The sequence below is a fragment of the Penicillium digitatum genome, chromosome 6 (assembly GCF_016767815.1).
Source record: "Penicillium digitatum chromosome 6, complete sequence".
Classification (NCBI taxonomy): Eukaryota; Fungi; Ascomycota; class Eurotiomycetes; order Eurotiales; family Aspergillaceae; genus Penicillium; species Penicillium digitatum.
Genome location: NC_089389.1, coordinates 835,465 through 858,154, shown reverse-complemented (window position 1 = coordinate 858,154; position 22,690 = coordinate 835,465). Strand labels below are relative to the sequence as shown.

Here is a 22,690-nt window from a genome sequence, read left to right as displayed (position 1 = left end):
TCATTCTCCGTTCCACCGCTGGGGTGTTTAAACTGCATACGATTTCTCAGTTGCTCCTCCAAAGAGACCACCGGGTTGAAACTCACTACATATACCAAGAAGGGAGCCGACAGCAAGTCATATTTCATTGTCCTTCACCGAATTGAGACACAAATAATGGCTCCTCAACTAGCATGAAACGTCTTAGGAAATATGGGTGGTAATCGCACGACTGAGGAAGGTTCTTATCCTGATTCTCGCCCCATTTATGTTGCCTTTCTTCTCATTGACCATTTGCCATTAGGAACTTAGTTTTCTTCTGCAAAAATTATTGTACATACGACCACAGGGTGTGGAAAACAGGGCTTCCCGTCCGCTCAGCCGTACTTAAGCCACACGCCGGTGAGTTAGTAGTTGGGTGGGATTCCACCAGCGAATCCTCACTGTTGTATGTTCTTCTTTTTGGTCTTTTTGCTTCTGCGTCCCATGTAAAATTGGTCCTGTTTGTCGGTGTGTTTAGTGGCTGCGATTTGAGCCTTTGAAGAATGCTAGATCTTTTGGAAAATTAAGGTTGTGAGCTGTTTGTGGACGGTGCCTGTCACAAATTCTAGAATCGATCTTAGAAACGAAACGGAATAGTTCATGAGATACATCATATGCGCTCAGATTAATTCTGAAGGAACCGTGTTTTTTCTAGCAACTGACTATGTGACAGATAGGTATACATTGTGTTATAGAATGCAGGTAGACATCTGGATGTACGGAGTAGTATGAAGTGGCCAATCACATGGGCTAAGACACGTGACTTGACCAGCACCCAGCTTATCGATAAGAGTGCCAAGCCAGCAGCAACCCAAAACTTTTCCGTTCGTTCGATATTTTTACCCTAAGTCATTCTGCCGATCTTTCCCTACAAAATGTTGAGAGAAGTGTAAGTTCTGGCAATTTATCGAGATTTTAATCATAGACTTATACTCTGCCCTATAGGAAGGCCAAGAACCCGCGTACTGCGCGTATCCTGAAAGCGCGGGAGCCGCAACTCATCGAACCTCCTAAGAAGACCCTGATTTTCCACGGCGCGAAATGCCCACAAGCATTGGACACAGTGCTGAAAACTTTTCATGCCTTGACGAAGCCTCACAACATTCTTTTCCACAAGAAGAACGAGAACTTGCACCCATATGAGAACTCGGAGAGTCTGGAATTCTTGGCGAACAAGAACGAGTGTGGACTTGTAGCATTCGGAAGTCACAACAAGAAGCGACCTAACTGCGTTACATTGGCTCGGATTTACAACTCAGAGGTGCTCGATCTCGTCGAGATAATGCTGCTCCCACCGAGAGACGGCGAGACCATCCCGCCTATCAACGAACTTGTCATGGATGTCGGTCTCGGCCTGCGACCTATGATGCTGTTCTCTGGTTCCCCTTGGGACGATCCTACATCTACTGCACACACCATTCTGAAGAGCACCCTTCTTGACATGTTCAAGGGCGAAGAGACGACCCAGGTCGACGTTGAAGGTCTGCAGTACGTTATGATGGTTGGTGCTGAAGAGCCCCAGGATGGTCTCTCCCCGGTTATCCACATGCGCTGGTACAGAGTCGTCACCAAGCGTAGTGGTCACAAGCTGCCTCGCGTGGAGTTGCAGGAGGTTGGTCCCAAGTTCGACTTCAAGATCGGTCGCACACGCCAGGCTGCTCCTGAGGTGCAGAAGGAGTCCATGAAGCAGGGCAAGCGTCCCAATGAGGAAGCCCGTACCAAGAAAAACATCATCATGGACTCTATGGGTGACAAGATTGGTCGTGTTCACCTCGGCAAGCAGGATCTGTCTGACCTGCAGACCCGTAAGATGAAGGGTCTCAAGCGTCGGGCGGGTATGGAATCTTCCGATGAGGAGGACGAGCCCTCTGCAGATATGATGGAGATAGATGAGATTTCTTCTGAAGAGGAAGAGAGTCACAAGAAGGCACGGAAAAATTAAGATCGATCGATTTACATGATTTCTTTTGCTAAGGAGTTTGGGCCGGACGGGATTTCGTTTTCTGCGCCTGTATGAGCAGTCTTACGGCATATGAAAAGTTATTTTCAAAACCTCTACATCTAATGGAGACATTGCCTCCATCCATCACTTTACCCTAGACTCAATCAGTTTCCCCCGTATGCTCGTAGCCAAGTTCTTGAACAAAGCCACGTGACCATGACGTCGGCTTTATTCTCACATGCCGAGGCCCTTCTCGATGTGGGAACCGATTAAAGCGCCGTCCCCTCTCCACCAACCTCCCCTGTCCCATGAAACTTATCTTTTTCTCAATCCATTTCCTCCTCATGGTCCGTGAAAGTCTCAGGGTCTCTTTTCGCTGTCCATCGCCCCTATAACCACCCCGAAACGAGACCGACCTCTTGCCGAGGCCCAGAGACGCCATGGATGCACTGCTCGTGAGTTCCGCAGCGGCTCCGACTATACACAACAATATTGATATCTCTCCACGCAGTCCCATCTCGATGCTCTCGTTGTCAAACCTGAACTCGCACCGCTACTATCACTAGTGAAGGGTGCACGCAATGGGATCGTCTACGGATCGAAAGTCCGCTTTCCACATGCGCTAGTGTATGTTGGGGCCTCGGACAGCCAGGAAACCCCTCTATAAGGCAGAGCTGACTGATATCGACTGCTTTTAGAATGATATTTCTGTTCAGATCTGGGACGTATGCCACTCCCCACGCCCGATGTTACCTCTAGTAGAACGAAATTGATCGCGTCGTTGTACAGAATACGCGAAAAGACAAAACTCGTTTTGAAAGCAACCCGCCTGCACGCGCGGAACCTCTCCACATTCGCCATTATCTACAAGGCTTCAATGATCGTTCTCCGGAACATACCAAGTGGTGCCGGGAAAGAGGGCAGATATGATAGTTTCTTTGCTGGCCTGCTGGGCGGGTATGCAGTTTTTGGACGGCAACAGGGCAGTATCAGCCAGCAGGTATGTGGCTTGAAATTTCCCCTGATTTTGGGGGCATTTTAACCTTGTCTCCTGAATACAATCTGGCTTTTCTGCAGAGCTAACTCAGGTCTAGATCGTTATTTACATCTTCGCGCGTGTGATGCTTGCCCTTGCTAAGCTCGCCGTCCAACCCAAGATGCACCCGCTTTCCTCCCTCATCACATCCGATTCACGCACGAAGATCACAAAAAATGCCTACCCCGTTTTCGCCAGTTTGACCTGGGCGATGGTCATGTACATTTTCCGGTGGCACCCGGAGACGCTGGCGTCGAGTCTGCGTAGTAGTATGGTATATATGTATGTTTTTCTTCCGCTTTCTATGATTCGGAAGTTCGGGTTACTTTTCTCGATGCTAACCTTCAACCTCTCCACCACAGTTACGGCGACTCAGACCATTGGGATTCCCTCCGTACTCTATTTGTACACAACAAATGAGCTCTTAGTGGGACCGGTTTTCTTGGACTTTGTGTGCGTTATGGCGTATAGAGCGGTTGTCATTTGGCGTTTTTGTAAGACGCAAAGATTGCATTTTTCCAAGCCCTGCTCCTTATAACCCTTTTACTCTATTTTCCGAGGCATGGGAATATCTCTTTGCACTTTTTTGATCAAAACTTATAATTTCCAATATTTCATCTTGTGGAGACTCTATACTTGGAAAGACAAATTGTTGAGTTAAAACGTGCCTTGAACTTGCCTGAGCGGATGATTAAGCGTATAATCTTTGGGAGTTTACGCTCTCTGTCTTGTAATACATGTTTCGCTTTTGATAGGTTGCTTAAAATCTTGATACAAGGATGTAACTTAGTAGGCTGGGTATGTATTTTTTTCACATCTGTTGGAGAAGCTAAAGTGCTAAACTGGACATCTGAGTTCAATATTCACATGAGGGAGGGTTTCGACTCAATTGCCTTTTACAAGATAACGTGGTACAAAACTGAGGATTAAGTGGATTAAGTACGTTTATTTGTTCATTATGAAAAGCGTTGAAAGGTTGTTGTTGCAGTTGAAAGGAGGGGGCAGCAGAAGTTGGAAGGTGATAGGCACTATGAGACAGGAGCAAGAGAATGGAATTATGCCTAACGAAAACGGGAAGAAAGGCATCTTGCAAGTAGACCATGTTAATAAATAGCAACCGAGAAGGTATCAGTCAGTAATGATGGTGCATGTGACCCACGCTAAACCGCCATCACCAAGTGAAGATATATCAAAACAAACCTCAAAAAGTAACAAAAAATAGGCTCCAAAGAGGGGCACCTCTACAACCAGGATGCTCTGCTGCCGACGGGGTATGATGGGCGGTCACATCGGCCAATGACTTACATGCAGCCCTGACTATGGAAGGAGCCTTGATCATGACTCCCTGCAGTCGTCCCCCTTCAAGGGGATCAGGTTCAAAGGCGAGGGTTGAACCCCAGGTCTCCAGTGCCCTGCACTATAATATACCACCGAGACGAGATATTATAGCACAAGACCTTATGCGGTTCCCGCTAGGATACCTGGGGCGAGGTATTGAATTATTTACCTGGCTGTCAGTTTTGCAGGAACTCATTGTTCCCTATTAGGACTAGCGTAGCCCACTTCTATCATGAGCTCCACTTTTCATGTTTTTTAAGTGCAACCTCGGGAAGCCAACGAAGGTTATGTTGACAGGGGACATGGCAGTTAATTACAAAGACACTATACATGTTTAAAGTGGATAAAACTGGAGTGACTTCTTCAAAATTGAGGGTATAACGATGCAACTTATTCAACATAAAACAACAGGGATATAGAAGAAGAAAAATGAAAAGGTGCAACATCACTCTACTGCCCACCCCCTTCATCAATCTCAACAAGAACCCTCAACTCCCCATCCATCCAATCAACAGCATCAGCCGAAAGCACCGCAATAGTCCAGTCCTTCTGGTTCCGCACAGGCACCAGTCCATCCGGCAACCAGACCTTGACCTTCCACCCTTCCACAACAGCAGACTCGCGAGCTTCATGCGTAGCAGCATTGGTACCCTGGAATACCGGTATACCGGGGATTTGACCCGGGTACCGACGGAGAATTGCCTGCTTGACCGTGTCGATGTTAGGACACTGGCCTGCCGGCAGGTCGAATCTGGAGAGGATACGCTTTCCGTTTTGTAGGATATTGACGCGAAGGGAGGTTTGGCCGTGGCCGTGAGAGGATGCCGTTGTATTGGCTGTCTGCGTTGAGTCTGAAAGAGAAGTGAAGGGTTGGTGAAAGTGGGGATCGGGTGCTTGAGTAGGGTGGCCGTGTCGGGAGGCGATGTTCTCACGGATAATACGAGACACATCGCGGGTGATGCTGCTTGCGCTATGGGGTTGTTAGTCGATTTTCTACAAGCGTGGAAAGGATAGATGGCTTACAATTCGTCTCGGGCTGGGAGATTGCGTGCCCCGCCAATGCGCCATTGGAGACTTGAGGTGGTGTCCGAGTGGATGATGCGGTTGATGTTATGATCTTCACAAGTCGGTGGGCAGTCGTAGTTTCCGTTGTGGACGACGTGGTAATGGCTGTCAACTGCGGCAACGAGCCCACGCCAATCGGGTTGCTGGAGGCCGGAGAGAGACCATAGATTATCGAGCTCGAAGTTCTCGTTGTAGGAATCATAACATCGGCCGATTTCTTCCCAGTCGGCGGTGTATCCATCTAGGAAAAGGTCGGTCAGACCAAGGTCCATAGGTTGGGACGGGTCCATTGCTGATTGCTGCATTGGCTGTGGAGGAGGAGGGGGCATTGACTGTGACAGATCATCACGATGGGACGTCTGGTTTTGCATTTGGAGATGCTGCTCTGGAGAGAAGCGCGGACTGTTCAAATTCGAGAACTCTTCCGTTTTGCGACGGCGGCGTTCTTCAGCACCCCCTCCTTTACGAGTCTCGATTGCGTATTGGCGTTGCCTTTCGTTGGTGACCATCCGTCTGAGCAAAGGAATGACCAATGAAATGATCTTGTGTTGGTCACGCGGCCAGATGTAGGCTCTTGGGCCCATGCCCTCATTAACAACATGCTCTCCAAAGAATCGTTCACCATTTCCCTCGGCTTCAAGGAATTGACGAACACAGTTCCACAGGCGAAGCTTGACCATTTCCGTATCTCCTTTACCACGCTGGCCAACACAATCGCGTCTTTCGGGGTGTTCATCGTTTAGCATGTAATTCTTAGCAGCAGCCTGGAGATGCAAAAAGTTCTCTGGGGAGATCTCAAGGGACGAAAACATCTTTGAAATAGGAGGCCGTGTGTACTTCTTATTGCCAGAAGGCTGGCGGAATAGCGCCGCCGCAGAATGAATTCCCACTGCACGAGCATCCGACAGGGACTGCTGCTGCTGGGGACGAATGTCGATACTTTCTCCGGTATAGCCATGAGGGGGTTGCTGTGCGGAATGCGACTGATGCTGCGAGGCCGAGAGACCCGCGCCAGCCAAGGCGGGGTCGAGGTTATCGTCATTTCGCTTGCGCTTTTTCGTTGCCGTTCGTGTGAGCCCCGAAGATTGGGAGTGGTCAGTGTGACTAGACGCTCTCATGTGTCTTGCACCGCTCATGCTAGTTCCGAAGTTCGCATCGCCAAACCCGTTCTCGGAGAGATCCATGTCTGCGTATGAATCAAGCTGGTGGTGATGGCCGGCTGCACCGGCAGCTGCTGCAACTGCGGCAGCGGCGGCCCATTGCGAAACATCTTGGTCTGCGGCGGCTGTGGCGGCCTCAACTAGTCCCGCAAGCTGGTTGTCATTTGGTACATATCCGTTGTTGCCGAGTTGCGAGTTTGAGTCAAGGTGGGTAGCGGTCACTGTCTGCTGAGAGGGTAGATCGGAGGAGGTTGTGGGGAGGTGTTGGTTGGTAGAAGAGCTCATGGTGTTGATCGAGAGCTAGCTGCTTGGAGACGCCTGGTTCGATAAGCTGATAGTATCGCAAAGTTCTGAGGATTGAGGTGAAAAAGTGAGACAGAGAATTTTGCTTCTCGAGAGTGAATTCGAGAAAAGGATCAAACTGCGTTCGAGATCCTGGACTTATCCTCAGAATGGTACGTCTTCCAGGTTGAAGCTCTTATCCAGTTGTTAGAAAGCCAAATGAATAGCTTCGACCATTGACGATACAGCTTGGTCAGAACACAGTTGTTCCAGCGCGCCACACCCAAGAGGGTGAAAAGCGCGTCACAGCGAAAGTAATGCGAACGCAATAGACTACTAAAAAAGGTCTTCGACAGCTCTAGTTCGAGTTGGCTGATAAGAGGCGCGACAGTTAGAATGATGTTTGTGCAGTTTGAAGGAACAACAGACAGTGCAAACCGAAAACTTCAAGCATGCCACGTGATCAGACGGTTTATGTGAAGAACTTTGGCAAAAGATGTTTTATTTTATTTTCTTTTTCAGGATCTACATTACATGTCGATTTGATTAGTGAATCTCATACGCAGAAATACGAAATTTCTTATGAAAATTTTCTATTCATGTCTATTTTCGATACATTCCTACTGTAAGAAGCCCGAGTCACCGCAAAACCCTTCTACCCAAATCAAAAAAGATAAGTCACCAAAGAAGACAAAAATCCCAAACGGTTTAACTCCATAGCAGAATACATGGCCCTGTCAATTAAAAGTGTAAGGGTGTTGACAGATGACAAAAAAATGTGTCCAAAAGAAGGGCTCCTGTGCCAAGAGGAAACGGTAGGTAGATGGCATGCAGATCATTGGCCCGTATAAACTTTTGCAGTGTAGGATATCAACCAAGATGACTCAGAGAAAGCAGCACTTGATCCAGTTAAGACAGCTTAGAACCCATCACCCTCTTTCCAAGGACGACCAGCCTCCTGGGCACGGTACTGAGGGTTCTTGCCACGTTCAATAGCAGCAAGCAAAATGTCAACGAGCTCCTGCTGCTTCTCTTGAAGTTGATTGGCAAGTTCATTGCCTTTCTCACCCTCGGGGTCATCTGGTTCAGGCAGACCATCTTCTTCAATAGGGGGATCAAAGCCCATGTCAGTCAACCACATCCAATTATCCAATTCCTGCTGTATCTCATTCTTCTTCGTTTCAGCTTCTCGGTAATTATTCCATTCCTCGTTTCCGCCGAAACAAAATCCGTACCCGTCGCACAGACACACATTCTCATCGACGCAGAGAACAGCCTCCCCGGTGAAGATAAATTGCCACAAATACTCCCAGATACGACCAGTGATGTAATCACTCAGATCCGTTGACAGCAGCCAATCGCGATAGAAAACGAATCGGGCTCGCGGAATGGAGCGGATTCGATCACGCGACAGGGCGAATTGCGCACAACACGGCTGCGCCAGGACAGACGGGATCTCCTGGTCGGGGAATAGTTCTCCCCATGCGCGAGCCAGCATGATCTCCTCCTGTTTCGACTCGTCTGCCTCGAGCGCACCGGGGTGCATCCAGGCTGGACAGCCTGGGCCGAACCCGCAGCGAGTATTCATGTAGCCCTCGCGGATGACGCGATTCAGATTGAGCCGGCGGAGCAGCTGCGCCGCGTCTCCAGCGAAGAGGTTATCATTGTGCCAGGCAAATTGGTGCGAGTGCATGAATACAGCCACGTCTGGGAGCTGGTCGTAGTGGTCAACGATGTAGGTGAGGTAGACCATAACTTCGTGGCCTTTGTTTCTCGGCGGGTGGAGCGGTGCTGTGGGGTCATCTGCGACATAGATGGCATGGTCCCAATCCGGCAACTCCTCGGCGATCCAGCTGGTTTCTTCCTCCTTGGTTCGGGTAACGACCAACACTTTGGAGTATTGATAGCCCGGGGGTTTGGGGGTGCCGGGGATGAAGTTCGGCGGTGGGGCATAGAGCTTGTTTCTGTGGCCGCGGGTCGTGTTCCAGGCTCCTGTTGTGTTGGATGATGAGGAGACAAAGTCACCCAGGCCAATGACTTGGGGCACGTCACGCCATGGTCGTGAGAGGCTCCGGGATGTGAGGAGCAAGACGAAGAAGAAGCAGACGCCGAGGAAGATGACCGCTCGCCGTGGGAGAAGCATGGACGGAGGGTTGGACAATCGTACACGGGGTTACAATCTATCGCATGAGATGCTGATTAGCTGCAATGTTACTGTATGCCACTGTGTCGCGTGCACAGGGGTGAGAGTACTGCGGGAGATCGCAAGGTCCGGAGTGCCAAAACATTGGAATTGAGCAATGGAGGGGAAACATTGCCTTACATAGTTTAGGATTTAGGATATCATGGCCCCGAGAGTGCAAGGGGGTGAAGGAGAAGAAAGCCGACCTATGTTGTAGATTCAAGGGACTCTGGTCTCATCCTGCCCGAGGCTGCAGGCCTCTGGACAAATCAGATGCAAGTGGAGTCGAGCCCGTGCCATCATGACCAAGCTTCTTTCAACGCTGCAGAAAGAACTACGTTATAGGACATTAAAGAGACCATTGATTCATTAAAATAGATTTCAACCAAAAACAGTGCAAAATGAACAAAATCATGCACTCGTCATGTTAAATCATATAACCAACACGCGAGGCTACATGTCGATTCCCCAAGAATTCAGCCACGCGGCTTGTCTCAGCCATGTCATGGCACTAGAACTGCATCTAGAACTGCATCTCTATGTTGTACGTTTTACTCCCTAATGGGAGTTTACTCCGTAGACTCGCTGCATATACAGATTTTCAATTGAACAAAATCATCATTGAAAGCAAATACCATAAGATTCAACCGTGGTTTGAAGAAGAAAAAAAAAAAAAAAAAACGTGAAAAGAAATCTGGGTATGATCTTTTGCTCGCGAACAACGCCATGCAGAAACGCTGGTGTAAATAACTGGGGAACCGAAAGGGCTGGGCAGGCCCTGGAGGAAAAAAATACACAGGGAGGGAATAATCAAAAGAGGAGTCTGGGATCAAGCTTCTTCATCAGGCGTTTCTTCAACTGATGCGGCTCGGCCTTTGCCGTTGGATGCGGACTCGAAGTGAGTCTCAGATTGACCAGAAGCACTAGTTACAGATTCCCCATTGCTACCCCAAGTAGTTGGAATGGAGGAGGCTGGCCTGACCTCGACAGACCCTCTAGGGGCAACATCGGTCCATTCTTGAGATGGGGATTCCGCACGATGTTCGGCTGAAGGGACGGTGGACGTGGCCTGCGATATCGGTAAGTTAGAGGCTCCATTTACGGGAGGGGTTTCAGTGATGGTGGTGCCATGCGCATTCACCCCGACGTTCCTGATAGGTTGATTCTGAACAGGCATTTGGAATGTGGGAGCTTGGGGGGTTACAACACTGGCCACTGCTGGCGCAGCTGGGGAGGTCACTGTAGTGGTAGGTGTAGGTTGTAGTGTCTGTTCCAGCCCGTTGGCACCGTTGTCCAAGCGCTGGAGTGGAAGAAGGGTCCAACCGGGGGGAAGAGTGAGCCCTTCCGGTAAACGAGGGTCTCCAGAGTTTAGAGCATCAGCGCCAGGGTTTGCGCCATACTGGTGACCCGTTGTGAAGACCGAAGATCCCGGCGTCACGTTGGGAAGCGGGGCTGGTTGACCGACACGTGGTTGAGCTGCACCTTGCTGGTTAACAGCCCTTGCTTGAGCAAGCAACCGCTCCAGTTCCACTTGGAGTTGGCGCACGTGACTTAGATGCTCCGTGGCAGCTCGAAGAGTGGCAATCTCTTGATTCAGCCGCTGCTCGATCTGCAGCAACTGCTCATTGATTTCAGCAGTCATAGAACCACCCGGGGCCACAGCTTGTGGGGCCGGGGCCGGGGTGGGGGCCTGGGGACGGCGCCCGAACCCAAATCCAAACCCGATGTGTCCCCCAGGCGCATTTGCAGGCAGGTGTGCTCCAGGCTGCGGCACGTTACCTTGATGGCCCTGTGGCTGAAGATTGTTGAATAAATCACCACGCACAGCTCCGAAGCCAATACGGAAGGGCCCGAACTGATAAACCCGAGCACGTGGTTGGGCATCTGCACCTTGTTGGCCTGGCTGGATGCCACCATTCTGACCTCCGCGTGCGTTGTTGTCCCCAACGCCAGCAGCTCCACGAGTTCGCTGGGGCAATACCACAGGACGGCGACATGTCGGGCAGTTTTGTTGCCTCTCAAGCCAGCTTCGGAGGCACGAAAAGTGCAAGATATGGCCACATGGGAGCTTCTTTGGACGCAGGCGGTCAGGAACACGCGGCATTCCAGCGGTAGGTTGTGGTGCAGGCTCTTCAGCATCATTAGCAGCATTAGCAGCCGGTTGCGGTTGCGCTGGCTGAACTGGAATCATTTCCTCGCGGCAGATGATACAAACATCTTCCCGGGAGACTTCCTCTGCTGTTGCATCAGGATACCTCTGGTGCATATCCCTTGTCGCATTTCGGTAACGCATGAAGTCCATAATACGACGGGCAAATGAGCGGATTGTCACAACAACGTCTCGCAGGATATGGATGGGGAGGCCATAGAAAGTGAGCAGGATACCAAAAAAGCTCAAGTATATCACGAGTTTCAACAAGTCAGTCAAAAGATCCAAGTAGAAGATCCAACGACCCTTCTCCTCCCATCCGGGAACGTCAATCTCCATCTCGTTGACATCGTTTTCGTCGGGTAGATTGTCAGGGGGAGAGGTAGCGCCCGCGCGGGCATGTTCTCGAATTGCCTCAACACGCGCAACTCGGATCTCATCCCGACGCTCCTGCATCTTGGCGTTTATTTGTTGGCGGGTTATGTAGATCTCAGTTAACGCGATAACGTATCGCAGAAGAGTGGAGGTCGAGAGGACCGCCAAGATGGCGAATTCAAATCCAAACATCACCATCATGTCTGGCCGTGCCTTCGTTACTACGGTGTGCACACAGTACCGCAACATGAAGGCGTCGAATGACACCGTCAGCACTAGAGATGTCGCCAGTCGAGCATGGAACAATCGGGGATTAGCCGGCGGCTGCTGCTCTAAGAACTCAACGCGGCCTTCGCCAATCCAGCCCCAGACCTTGCCGACCAGCAGCGAAATGAACATAACCAAAAACCAGCCTCCAAGTTCGCCTCGGAAGATGGTCATGGCCAGACATGTCTCTGTGACGGCGAACCAGGCCCGCTCGTATAGTTGCTCGGTCTCGATTGGTCGCAAGGGTCCGTAAAGAAGTCGCTGGAGCCAGAATAGTACAAAACCGGTGATTAGGAGACATAAATTCGTGAGGATCTAGAGATAGAGTACTGAGTTAGGGATAATGATGACCAAGCGCAATAACCCAAAGTTGACAACTCACCATGAGATTCGCACTACTCTGAGAGAGATAGACGCATGCCGAGTAGAAATTGGACCTCTGATGAAGAGCTTTAAGAAACACACCAGTGGCTAGGACCACCGAGGCCTGCAAACGGAGTTCTAAGGTTAGCGGGTTGTCTCCCCCCATGAGCTGCGGTACTACTTACCCCAGCATACGCGGCCAGTCTCATGGCTATCGACTGGATCGGACAAGCCGAAGGTCATAGACCGAAGGAAGGACAAAAAAAGCGGGCGTCTCAAGGTAGCATTTGGCGGAGAAATGAAGTGGATGCCGTTTACTTGGGAGGAGTAAGTAGCTTGATCTGGACAGCTTTCCAGAACAACCCGTAGACGCCTCTCCGCATCTTACGTCAGCGACAAACACGTGCCGCCACCCAGATCTATACCAATCTACTTAATATATGGCCAGATTCGATTTCACTATAGTAAGGTATGACATTTGTTGAATCGCGTATAACACAATATTACAATGACGAAATCCAAACACTTGGCGCTACTTCAAACGTCCGGACATTTCTGTCGATCTTCGGTATTAGTCTGATTATCTCCGTCATGTGACGTCCCACATTGTCCGCGTCGAAGAAGCAACCATTGTGACACCATCCAGAGATCATTTCCTCACCCATTTGCATCGATCTGAGTGTTTTGTTCATCTTGGAATCCCGAGCTCATACTTGTTCTTTGAAAGCAATGAATCATCGCCGGTGATGGCTTCATCACCAGCATTGTTTACTGCCTCGCGCAGCCAGACCCTAACTTATCTCTTGGCGGTGTGCCCCTTCTCAATCGCCTTCCTAGTATACATCAATTCGTCCGGCGCCTTTGTGATAACAGATCTTATTGGGCTCCAGGATGGAGTGGGAGATTCAGTGGGAACTCTGGGATTCGCAGATGAACTCCTTGCTCTAGTTGCCTGCCCATTCTGGGGTGTTCTCTCGGACCGGATCGGAGTCCGCCATGTAAGCTTTCCACTGGCCTACAGCAGGGTTATAACATTCAACGAGATTAACATTTGATAGGTATGTACTGCAGGCTATGCTATTATAGCGCTTGCGCTAGTCTTTTTTGTGCAAGCCACCAATGTCTATCCACAGCTTCTCCTAGGAAGGTTACTCTTCAGCATTGGTGGTTCGGCGGTGTCAACCATGGTCACTGCAGTTCTACCAACTATCACTGGGACAACCTTTAATGATCAGGTATACCGTGCGTCTACGTCTTCGGAGTTGACCATCACACCGGAGCGCGCCAGGAATGGCCATTCCATAAATATTGGTGCTTCCACCGCATCGCCGTCTGCGCGACTTTCCGGTTTTGTTGGCATGTGCGCTGGCTGTGGTGCACTTGTGGCACTGGTTGTTTTCCTGCCGCTTGCGGCCCAGTTTGAGAAGATGGGATTGTCGCCAGCGCAGGCGATCCAACGCAGCTACTACCTGGTTGCTGTCGTGTCCCTTGTTATCTGCCTCGTATGCTCCATTGGTCTTCGTGATCTTCCTGGAGAAAAGGGCAAAAATTGGAGTGCCTTGTGGAAAACATCTCACCACTGTAATGACGAAGGTGGAGACGACGATGATCTATCTCTTCATAGGCCAACAATGCCATACTGGAAGCAGTTGGCAACTGCCCTTCAGCTGGGATTCCGACACCGTAGCATTGGGCTCGGCTACGTCGGAGGCTTCGTAGCTCGTGCCTCTTCTGTGGCGATTTCACTGTTCATTCCTCTCGCTGTCAATCACTACTATCGAGTATCGGGCCTCTGCAACGAGGAACATGAACCTGTTCCTGGGTCGGGGCTAGGGGATATCAAGAAAGCTTGCCCTCGTGCATACATTGTCGCATCTATACTGACCGGGGTGTCTCAGTTGGTGGCATTGATTGCAGCTCCAGCATTTGGTTACCTGACAGATAAATCACGACGATACAACTTCCCACTTCTTTTCGCAGCGTTCGTGGGAACCATCGGCTATATCAGCTTCGCTATGCTTCCAAACCCTTTGTTCGAAAGACCCGATGGCAATCCGGGGGTGTTTGTTGTTATGGCTCTGCTTGGAACCAGCCAGATCGGGGCAATTGTTTGCAGCTTGGCTGTTTTGAGCAACGGTATTTTACGAGTCAATATTGACAGTGAAACAATAAGATCTGAGGAGCGACGCGTCTGTGGGGACGAGAATGTTGCAGAGCCCGATGAGGGCCACTCTCTTCTTGCTGGGTCGTTGAACCAGAGATTGGAGCATCTTTCCCACCTCAAAGGCTCCATCGCAGGTGTCTATTCATTATATGGGGGAGCAGGCATCCTGCTATTGACCAAAGTTGGCGGGCTGCTATTCGATATCCTGTCGGCGAGCACACCATTCTATCTCATGGCTGGGTTTAATGGCGTGCTCCTCGTCCTAGGGATTGTCTGTGGGGGCATCAACCACTTCGGATCCTCGACAGGAAGGGCTTGGTGATCACTTCTGGTTTTTGCTTTCATGAGAAAGTGTCATAGTGGTGCAGGATCTCGTTGGATTCACTGGGAATATAGTTACATTCCCGGCATCGAAAACGGACCATGTTGAGTTACCGGCATTGCTCGGCGAGCAGGTTTATTGCCATAAATGTAGGTGGATTGCAGGTGACAGCGGGTAAAGAACAAATTAACCCACAGAATACTCCGCATCTTTGATCCGTACGCATTCGACAGAGAACATGGCTCGTAAAATTAATCAGTCCGGCTAATTGTAGAGCGTTCGAAATCGGACACGTCCTTTTTTTTTTTTTTTTTATTCACCAGGCGTACGTTGAACTCTCGAACTCGTGGACGCTAGTCCTATCGGAGGTCGGTGGCTGACCTGGGGAAATTACGACGTCTGAAGAAGAAAATGGCGACGGTGTTTATAAATATTAGGCAAACTCGCGCAACTCGCGCAACTCGCATAAATCTATAGCAATTGGTTTTTTTTTAAAAAAATACACTAACACCCCTGAAATATCTCCATTCACATTGTTGATCTCATCTTAGTCTCCGACACAGTCCAACAAAGGAGACCCATCAAAGCAACCTTCCTAAATAGGCATGTGAACCAGGGGTCGGGTCGGCCCCTAGGCCCGGATCAGCATAGTTCCACAGCCAAAATCCACTAAAACGCCCCTAATTTGGTTCCCCCAAGGCACTCGGACTTGGTTAGGGTAAAACCACCCCCCTTTTCGAACTCCAAGCCCCCTGTTCCTACATCGTGCCTGGGAATCCATGGGAAGATCCGTTTAGACCACAATATGGGCCAATCCCACTATGCTGATCTTGTCCTGGCCACTAAGGGCGACACTATGCGTTATAATGTGTACGCCTAACCCCCCAGGTGTCTCTCTTCTCACATTTCTTCCTTCTTTTACACCTTCAGGCTCAAACAGTCCGTCATTCACTCTTTCGTTGTTCGAAAGTCTTTCGTTTTGAGCAATTCATATTACTACAAGTGCTGTGTACTCTCATTATTTGTACGATTCCAAAACCTGAATCACGAATCTTTCGATATAAATACTGCTCAACCACCCATCTATTTCCAACATGCGTTTCTACATTGTCGCTCTGTTGACTGGCGCCACCGCGGTCATTGCCGGTAACACCGCAACCCTCCTCCTGCCCGGCTTTGAGGGCCAGGATCTCCAGGCTAGCATTTTAGAAACCGTATGTACCAGATTCCATTGCGCGATCCATGCGCTCTTTCGTCGTGGCACTTTTGACTAACAATCCACAGAATGGAGATGCGACTACCTATAAAATTACCTGCCCCAAGACCACTGTTGCCTGCGGTATTGCCGGTGACGGCATGACCGCAATTGCTGCCCCGACCTCTATGCAGCTGAAGAATATCGACCTCCAGGGAACGTAAGTACCTGCACAGACTTTCCTCATGCGAACCATATTCTGATATCAAACACCAGCGTTGGAACCGTTTCCTGTAATATTGCCGGTACCACTTACGCCTCCTGCCAGGCCTCTGCTGGCACCGTGACCCCGTCGGGTACCCTGGCTCAAAGTGATCTGAACTGGATGCCCGTGACTATCTCCGCCACCCCGACCCCGACCCACACCAGCACTAGCACTAGCACTAGCACCACCAGCACCAGTATCAGCACCAGCACCAGCACCAGCACCAGCACCAGCACCAGCACCAGCACCAGCACCAGCACCAGCACCAGCACCAGCACCAGCACCAGCACCAGCACCAGCACCAGCACCAGCACCAGCACCAGCATCAGCACTAGTATCAGCCCAAGCACTAGCACGACTGAGGCGACCTCTATCTCCACCCCAGCAATCACGTCTTCATCGACCCTTATCACCTCGACCCCGAATAAATCCCTTTCGGCTGTCATCCCGTCTACGCCTCTGGCCGCCTCCACCCCTCTAGCGGCCGTACCCACCACTGCCGCTGTCGTCGGAACCGGTGCTCCTGCCGCTTCCGCGACTGCCTTCAACGCTGCCGGCCAGATAGCAGGCGGCGTTTGGACTGTTGGTGGTGCCTTCCTGGCTCTGGCTTACGCTTTCGCGTAAGCCTTGTGAGCGATCCACATACGTTTCTGACTTGCGCGACTTTTTTTGGTCGTAGAAGAGATGAGCATCGTGCTTGTCGATTTATTAATTCTGGGATTTCTAACGTTTCTTCTTACGGATGTGTTCATGCATGCTCTGCCCATCTGTGTCCGTCTATTATTCTCTAATGTTTTGATAACTTTCTCCACGACAGACTACGATCTAGCGTCTATTTTATACACCTGTATCTTCAGAGATTAAATAAACCTTTTCTTGCCACTTTGGATTTCGAGTTTTTCTTTGCTGTCTTTTATGCGCCACGGGTTGACAGAAACCCCGTAGATCGATCCACTCTTGAAAGATTGTACATGTGCCTCCGTCTGTCTCATTTATGTGTATGCATTGTGAGGCGCAGGGTTAGGGCTATCTCCGTATCCGCACTGTGAAGCTTGCTGGCTATGTCCTGACAATCCATGGACGTACCTAGCTTCCCCTTAGTCTTACCTCAAAACTACAAGTCATCATGGTAGTCTTCATAAGTAGGGAATGTTGACCATTCATGCGGTGGATGCAGAACCAAACCAGATCATGGACGAACTAATAGTCAACAGAGGATCTCTCGTAGCTGTGTGTATTTCGGCGGCATGTCCCACTTGGCTTCCAGTAGAGGTTCTCGCTCAACGCATTCTGAGAACTACTTATCAAATCATAGTTAAGTGGATTTAAGCCTGAAGAACGTCAGGCTCTTGCAATCGAGACTTCCTCTGGAAACCAGACTATACACGCAACACTTCAAAAACACAAACACCAGTGGACATAGAAATGCCCATTGAGAATTCCTTATGAAATCCCCAAAAAACCTCCACTTTGGAAAGATTTTATAGAGCGGAAGGAGCATGGACATAGAGCATTCAGGGTTCAAGCCCCCGTTTAGGAAGGAGTTGCTGCCTTGATGCCCCGTTTTAGAACGGCAGAAAAAATTCACACCCCTGAATTGGTATCATGAATCTCAATTTTGATGGTTTAGAGCTTCATTAACACATAGATCATTTACAGTACATTGTATAGAGCGGTGTAAAAAGCGGTGCTCCTTGAGGCATTCAGGCCATGAACCTCCTTCCTAAACGGGGGTTTGAACCCTAAGGTCTAACCGTCTGCGTAAGCATGGCCAATCCTAGGGGGCGGATGTTGGACTTCCAGCAGCATGTCGCTGACCCTGCAGCTAAGCGTACGTCATACCGCCGGCAATTATACTATCTATGGGATGTGCCAACTTTCAGATTGGGATAACTCATCGACTAGAGACACGCAATCAATTTTGAGTCTGTTCACCAGAATCCCTGGTTATGGGTAAAAAGCACACATTTTCCTGCTTTTTCCTGCCCAGCTATATAACCGAGGTGGAGAAAATGGCTGAAAAGATGACTAAAACAGACCTGAAGGCGGCCTATGGAAGCTCGGGTGCTTTTGGTCTGAGTGTGCTAATGTTGCGACAAGGCAGCATAATCCTCATGCTGATTAGCACCATCTTTGCTCTAACCTTATGCATCGGGTTCAGGTTAGAGCTCGAACCTCAGATCCGAGTAAATACCCAATTCCCAACTACAACATCTTTTGATTTCTTCAATACTCACAAATCAAATCTAGATTCGCATTGTTACATTCACTGCATCTCAAGGAATTGATACTTCCACCTACAAAGTGGCAATATAGCAGAATCTTAATTGGGGAACTACTCCGTACTGGCTTTTTCCGGCGTGGAGGGGCATTTGCCCCAAAGCGGGGTGAGGTGAGTCAAATGGGGGGCGGAATTATAAATCGCCTACGTATCAAAGAGACCTGGTCCGGTTTTTTGGAGGGGAAAAAAAAAGAAGCCATCGATCTAATCAAATTTACGAAATTCATGACAAGAGGCTATTCACAACATCATGTCTACTATCCTGATTTCTGGCGCTAACAAGGGTAAGCTACATCTACATAATTGGCCCTTTCGCAATTGAAAGTTAATAATCCCTCTAGGAATTGGCCGTGGTCTGCTTAGCAAGTACCTCGCTCGTGATAATGTAACTGTGATTGCAGCGGTTCGCAATCCCAGCTCCTCGGAAGCAATTTCTCTCTCTGAACTTCCCACGGGGGAGAGGAGTCGGTTGATTATTGTTAAAATCGATGCCAGCTCTGAAACCGACGGGAAAGCCGCCGTGGATTCATTGTCCAGCCAGGGCGTGTTGGCTTTGGACGTTGTCATCGCGAATGCGGGACTCTTTGATACAGCTGCTTTCACCACCGTTGCGGAGGCTACCACTTCCCAGATCCAAACCCATTTCGACGTGAACACTCTTGGACCCGTGCGCCTCTTTCAAGCAACTCTTCCTCTCCTTCAGAGGTCATCGTCTGCTCGCTTCATCCTGATCAGCAGTCTGATGGCAACGATTGGAGGCATCAAGGATGTTCCACTCAAGGTTGCGCCTTACGGCGCTAGCAAGGCTGCAGCGAATTATTTTGTTCGGAAAATCAACTATGAGAATCATGAAATTGCCACCTTGGCTATCGACCCTGGGTATGGAGCTACCTTTCGACTGTTGATTTTGCATGAGGTGTTGACTAATATCTTTCCATAGTTCGGTCAAGACAGACGCTGGAAACCATGCTGCTCAAACGATGGGCTTCCCCGGCGCATCTGTAGAGCTTGAGGACAGTGTGAATGCAATTGTTACCAAAATCGATGGCTTGACCAAGGGCAACGGTGCTGGAGAATTTTGGAGCATTGATGGCACCAGCCCCAGCTGGTAGATACCACAGGTCAGAGATGGGCAATGTGATAGAGAAACACACACGTAGCACAGAACTCGCAGTGCGTGGGTTGGTATCGAATGCTTTGTAGTTGAGAGATCATTCGAATTACACATTTATCAGCTAGAAACTAGACCACAGACACTAGAGAGTCAAACCGACATGAATAAAACACGCCTTCTATAGCTGAATTTGAGCGGAGAAGTCGGACACTCGGGTATTTGGCCCTAAGCTGCTCCTGGAAGCGGCTCACGCACTAGAACTGCCCGGTACTTGATTTGCCCATTTCTCAATTTTTGCATGGCCTCTTCAACCCCAGCTGGTGTCAGAGGAAACTTCATAATGGTGGGCTTGATTTTCTTGCGATTACAGAATTCTAACAATTCCCGAAGATCCTGTCGGGAAGCGACTAGACTTCCTTGGATTCGAACCCCACGAAAGTTCATGGGGAGGAATGGGACGGGTGTGTCTGCCATAGAAACCGTTAGAGGGTAAATAGTCCCTTTGGTGTCCATGAGGCGCATCAGTTTCCTAGTCAGCAATTTAGTGTATGATCACAGCTATACCCATAGTTGAGGAGACGTACGATGCTTGGTTGAGCAAGTGACTTCCACAGAGCAGCAGATGCTTTAACGGCTGAAAGGAGGAGTGGTCAATCTGATCTAGAATTTGAAACTCATCCGCGCCGTATCGAAGCGCATCCTCTTTCTTGTCGTCGGTTCGAGATAGGACCACGACGTGACATCCCATCTTGGCGGCAATCTTGATAGCCAAATGGCCCAGACCTCCAATGCCGAGGATGCCAACCCGATCTGTTGGGCGAGCACCAAAACGACTCAGACAGTTCCAGACTGTGGCCCCAGCACAGAGGAGAGGCGCCGCATCTTCAGATAAGTAGCCATCGGGAATAGGAAAGACACAACTGGCATCCCAGACTGTGCCGTGGCCAAAGGTGCCGACGTCAAAGTCACATTCACCGTAGATCCTAGCACTACGGCAGTATTGATCCCAACCTGATCGAAGGCGTTAGAGTCCCAAACTCAGTGGTCACATGTGTTTAGTAAATTCACACCGGTTCCACAGTTATCACAGGTACCGCAGACCTTGCGCACATATCCAAAGCCAACGCGATCGCCAACCTTGACTGAGGTCACGTTCGAGCCCAGAAGCCTAACGATACCAATACCTTCATGACCTAAAACTTGGGTTGAGTTGAAAAAATGCTCGTCTGTTCCACAGAGACCTGAGTGGGTGATTTCAATGAAGATCTCATTGTGTCCTAAGATTCGAGTTGTTGTATCTGATACAATGTGACCACCGGGTGAGCCGCGGTAGACTTCAAACGATACTTCCATTGAGTATAGTAGATCCTATAAGAGATGAGTGGGAGGATAGAGACAGACCAGATATAAAGTTGCCGACCTTGAAGTGTGCTGAGCGGTAAGATTTAAATATCCTTCTTAGGCCCTGTAGTGACTCCCTTAGCTGCTAATGTACCATGTCAAGGAGGGCTGGGCTTGAAACCACTATCTTAGTATTTATAATGCTCTACCCAAAGGATTTTACACTGCCTCGAACCCTGAATGCTCCAATCCGCCCGGGGATTTTCCTAATAGGCGAGTCATATTGAATCTAATCTCGTGCATGAGATAAGAGAAAAAAAATAAAGCACTTCGCCACCAAGGGTGGGCTGATGAATGCATTGCACACCCACCAAAAGTGATAAAGACTGTGGCTGATTCCGTGAATTTGCATGTGATGACCTTTACACCACTTATTATATAGGGGATCCACATCCCCTTCATAATCTGTCGTACAGGGATCGGCAGTACACCCAATGTCGTGCATTATTGTGCGCAGATAAATGTGCGCAGGTCTTCACTAAAAAGCGGGCTAAATCCGATGATTGAGATAGTACACTATCTCGTCAAGCCTAACAAGTGCAATTCTTGAATATCATGTATATCGGTAGAGGTAAAATGATAAGCCCGTACGAAGGTGTATGATTGTGAATCTTAAGCAATTTAGACAGGTTGAAACGTGAGCCAAGATAGCCTAGGGGATTGAATAAGAGAAGGTGCGTAGTTGACTACTCGCGCGTATGTTGTAGAAGCCGGGATACACCACCTCCGGGGTGAGCCACTTAACCCCCGCATGTGATTTCGCATCACAAGAAGGCTAGGGGCATGGCCATTTCAAATTGATGCGGAGAGAATGACAGCTCCCAATACGGAGGGACGTGGAGGGACGACGTACTGGATCTGAAGGGCCTGGAAGATAACCCGAAGGGTCATTATGGTGCTAGGGCAATGGTAACGACACGTACTCCCAAGCCAGTGAAGATGAGGATAAGCTTTGATCCAAAAATTCAACCCACTAGTTAGTGCATCAAGCAAGGTAAAAAAGTAATCAGGGCCATGTTGGTTATTGTCTGTTAAATTTCTCTTGGTGCTGATCCTCTCATGTACGTAGCTTCAAAAATCATAGAAATATTCGAGCATTATGTGATTGGTAATGGATCAAAAAAAAAATCTTCATTGATCACTAAAATATGAGCCATGATTATCCGATGGATCGGAATTGCGAAGAACTGCAACAAAATGGATATCTACATGGATAAACCAATGTTCCAAATAAACACAGATGGCAAAGAGAAATGAGAGAGGTTTCTCAGGTAATCAGACACAATTTTACGCATGCAGATGGGATTGTCTTTACATCCTCAACGTGCAACCACATCTAAAACAGTATTGGATAACTATAGACCAACTATCATCGGGTAGGGCGTCTCCAAAGTCCCTGCAAAATTTATTCACGCACTTCGCTCACTACTGTAGGTTCCAGGAGGCCAATGCACCTCAAATTGCTTGAAGTGGATTCCGCTCAATTTGGTAGAATCTTTACAGCTGATATCACCGATTTCATTTCGTTTAGTGCCCGAGTAAGTATCGTTGACGAATGACTTATCACAAAACATTTAATCGTCCAAAAGGTAACCCAAAAGGTGACTGCTGACGTTTGCGTGTGGTATTCCCACCCAGCGGCCGCGTTCCTAAACATTTCCAACCACAGATAAATTGAGCTCCATGGGTAAATAACTAGTTTTTACCATTTCCCTGATCAATTTGATAAACCTCAGCAAATGTTGACCTACTTGATTAATTGACCGGC

At 49.2% G+C, this 22,690-nt stretch overlaps 10 protein-coding genes and 1 non-coding gene across 11 annotated transcripts; 7 read left to right on the top strand and 4 right to left on the bottom strand.

The window, feature by feature from the left end:
• The first annotated feature begins 318 nt into the window (after window positions 1-318).
• Window positions 319-434, top strand: Pdw03_rRNA21. The gene has a single exon (XR_010715618.1). It is a non-coding gene; the product is annotated as a 5S ribosomal RNA (ribosomal RNA).
• A 462-nt stretch (window positions 435-896) lies between these two features.
• On the top strand, window positions 897-1,963 carry Pdw03_5333 (Ribosome biogenesis protein, putative; the record flags this gene model as incomplete). Its single annotated transcript, XM_014683496.1, has 2 exons — window positions 897-910; window positions 967-1,963. The coding sequence occupies 2 exons, from the start codon at window positions 897-899 to the stop codon at window positions 1,961-1,963; spliced, it is 1,011 nt and encodes a 336-aa protein (XP_014538982.1).
• Window positions 1,964-2,403: 440 nt separating this feature from the next.
• Window positions 2,404-3,419, top strand: Pdw03_5332 (Peroxisomal membrane protein (PmpP24), putative; the record flags this gene model as incomplete). The annotated part of the gene is made up of 6 exons (XM_066101030.1): window positions 2,404-2,418; window positions 2,475-2,590; window positions 2,662-2,688; window positions 2,753-2,963; window positions 3,058-3,281; window positions 3,362-3,419. The coding sequence occupies 6 exons, from the start codon at window positions 2,404-2,406 to the stop codon at window positions 3,417-3,419; spliced, it is 651 nt and encodes a 216-aa protein (XP_065957970.1).
• Window positions 3,420-4,787: 1,368 nt separating this feature from the next.
• Pdw03_5331 (hydrolase CocE/NonD family protein) lies at window positions 4,788-6,847 on the bottom strand (the record flags this gene model as incomplete). The annotated part of the gene is made up of 2 exons (XM_014683498.1): window positions 4,788-5,307; window positions 5,361-6,847. The coding sequence occupies 2 exons, from the start codon at window positions 6,845-6,847 to the stop codon at window positions 4,788-4,790; spliced, it is 2,007 nt and encodes a 668-aa protein (XP_014538984.1).
• A 916-nt stretch (window positions 6,848-7,763) lies between these two features.
• Pdw03_5330 (Histone-lysine N-methyltransferase 2B) lies at window positions 7,764-8,987 on the bottom strand (the record flags this gene model as incomplete). Its single annotated transcript, XM_014683499.1, has 1 exon — window positions 7,764-8,987. One exon carries the CDS (start codon window positions 8,985-8,987, stop codon window positions 7,764-7,766), a length of 1,224 nt encoding a protein of 407 aa, XP_014538985.1.
• Window positions 8,988-9,855: 868 nt separating this feature from the next.
• On the bottom strand, window positions 9,856-12,389 carry Pdw03_5329 (RING finger protein; the record flags this gene model as incomplete). The annotated part of the gene is made up of 3 exons (XM_014683500.1): window positions 9,856-12,132; window positions 12,200-12,304; window positions 12,366-12,389. The coding sequence occupies 3 exons, from the start codon at window positions 12,387-12,389 to the stop codon at window positions 9,856-9,858; spliced, it is 2,406 nt and encodes an 801-aa protein (XP_014538986.1).
• Window positions 12,390-12,926: 537 nt separating this feature from the next.
• Window positions 12,927-14,666, top strand: Pdw03_5328 (Sucrose/H+ symporter, plant; the record flags this gene model as incomplete). The annotated part of the gene is made up of 2 exons (XM_014683501.2): window positions 12,927-13,178; window positions 13,239-14,666. 2 exons carry the CDS (start codon window positions 12,927-12,929, stop codon window positions 14,664-14,666), a joined length of 1,680 nt encoding a protein of 559 aa, XP_014538987.2.
• A 1,094-nt stretch (window positions 14,667-15,760) lies between these two features.
• On the top strand, window positions 15,761-16,750 carry Pdw03_5327 (uncharacterized protein; the record flags this gene model as incomplete). The annotated part of the gene is made up of 3 exons (XM_066101029.1): window positions 15,761-15,880; window positions 15,951-16,081; window positions 16,138-16,750. The coding sequence occupies 3 exons, from the start codon at window positions 15,761-15,763 to the stop codon at window positions 16,748-16,750; spliced, it is 864 nt and encodes a 287-aa protein (XP_065957969.1).
• A 1,143-nt stretch (window positions 16,751-17,893) lies between these two features.
• Pdw03_5326 (uncharacterized protein) lies at window positions 17,894-18,442 on the top strand (the record flags this gene model as incomplete). Its single annotated transcript, XM_066101028.1, has 3 exons — window positions 17,894-17,957; window positions 18,164-18,312; window positions 18,377-18,442. 3 exons carry the CDS (start codon window positions 17,894-17,896, stop codon window positions 18,440-18,442), a joined length of 279 nt encoding a protein of 92 aa, XP_065957968.1.
• A 215-nt stretch (window positions 18,443-18,657) lies between these two features.
• Pdw03_5325 (Short-chain dehydrogenase/reductase SDR) lies at window positions 18,658-19,519 on the top strand (the record flags this gene model as incomplete). Its single annotated transcript, XM_014683502.1, has 3 exons — window positions 18,658-18,691; window positions 18,749-19,286; window positions 19,348-19,519. The coding sequence occupies 3 exons, from the start codon at window positions 18,658-18,660 to the stop codon at window positions 19,517-19,519; spliced, it is 744 nt and encodes a 247-aa protein (XP_014538988.1).
• A 227-nt stretch (window positions 19,520-19,746) lies between these two features.
• Pdw03_5324 (Alcohol dehydrogenase, putative) lies at window positions 19,747-21,144 on the bottom strand (the record flags this gene model as incomplete). Its single annotated transcript, XM_066101027.1, has 5 exons — window positions 19,747-20,050; window positions 20,106-20,532; window positions 20,592-20,889; window positions 20,942-20,999; window positions 21,086-21,144. 5 exons carry the CDS (start codon window positions 21,142-21,144, stop codon window positions 19,747-19,749), a joined length of 1,146 nt encoding a protein of 381 aa, XP_065957967.1.
• Window positions 21,145-22,690: the final 1,546 nt, after the last annotated feature.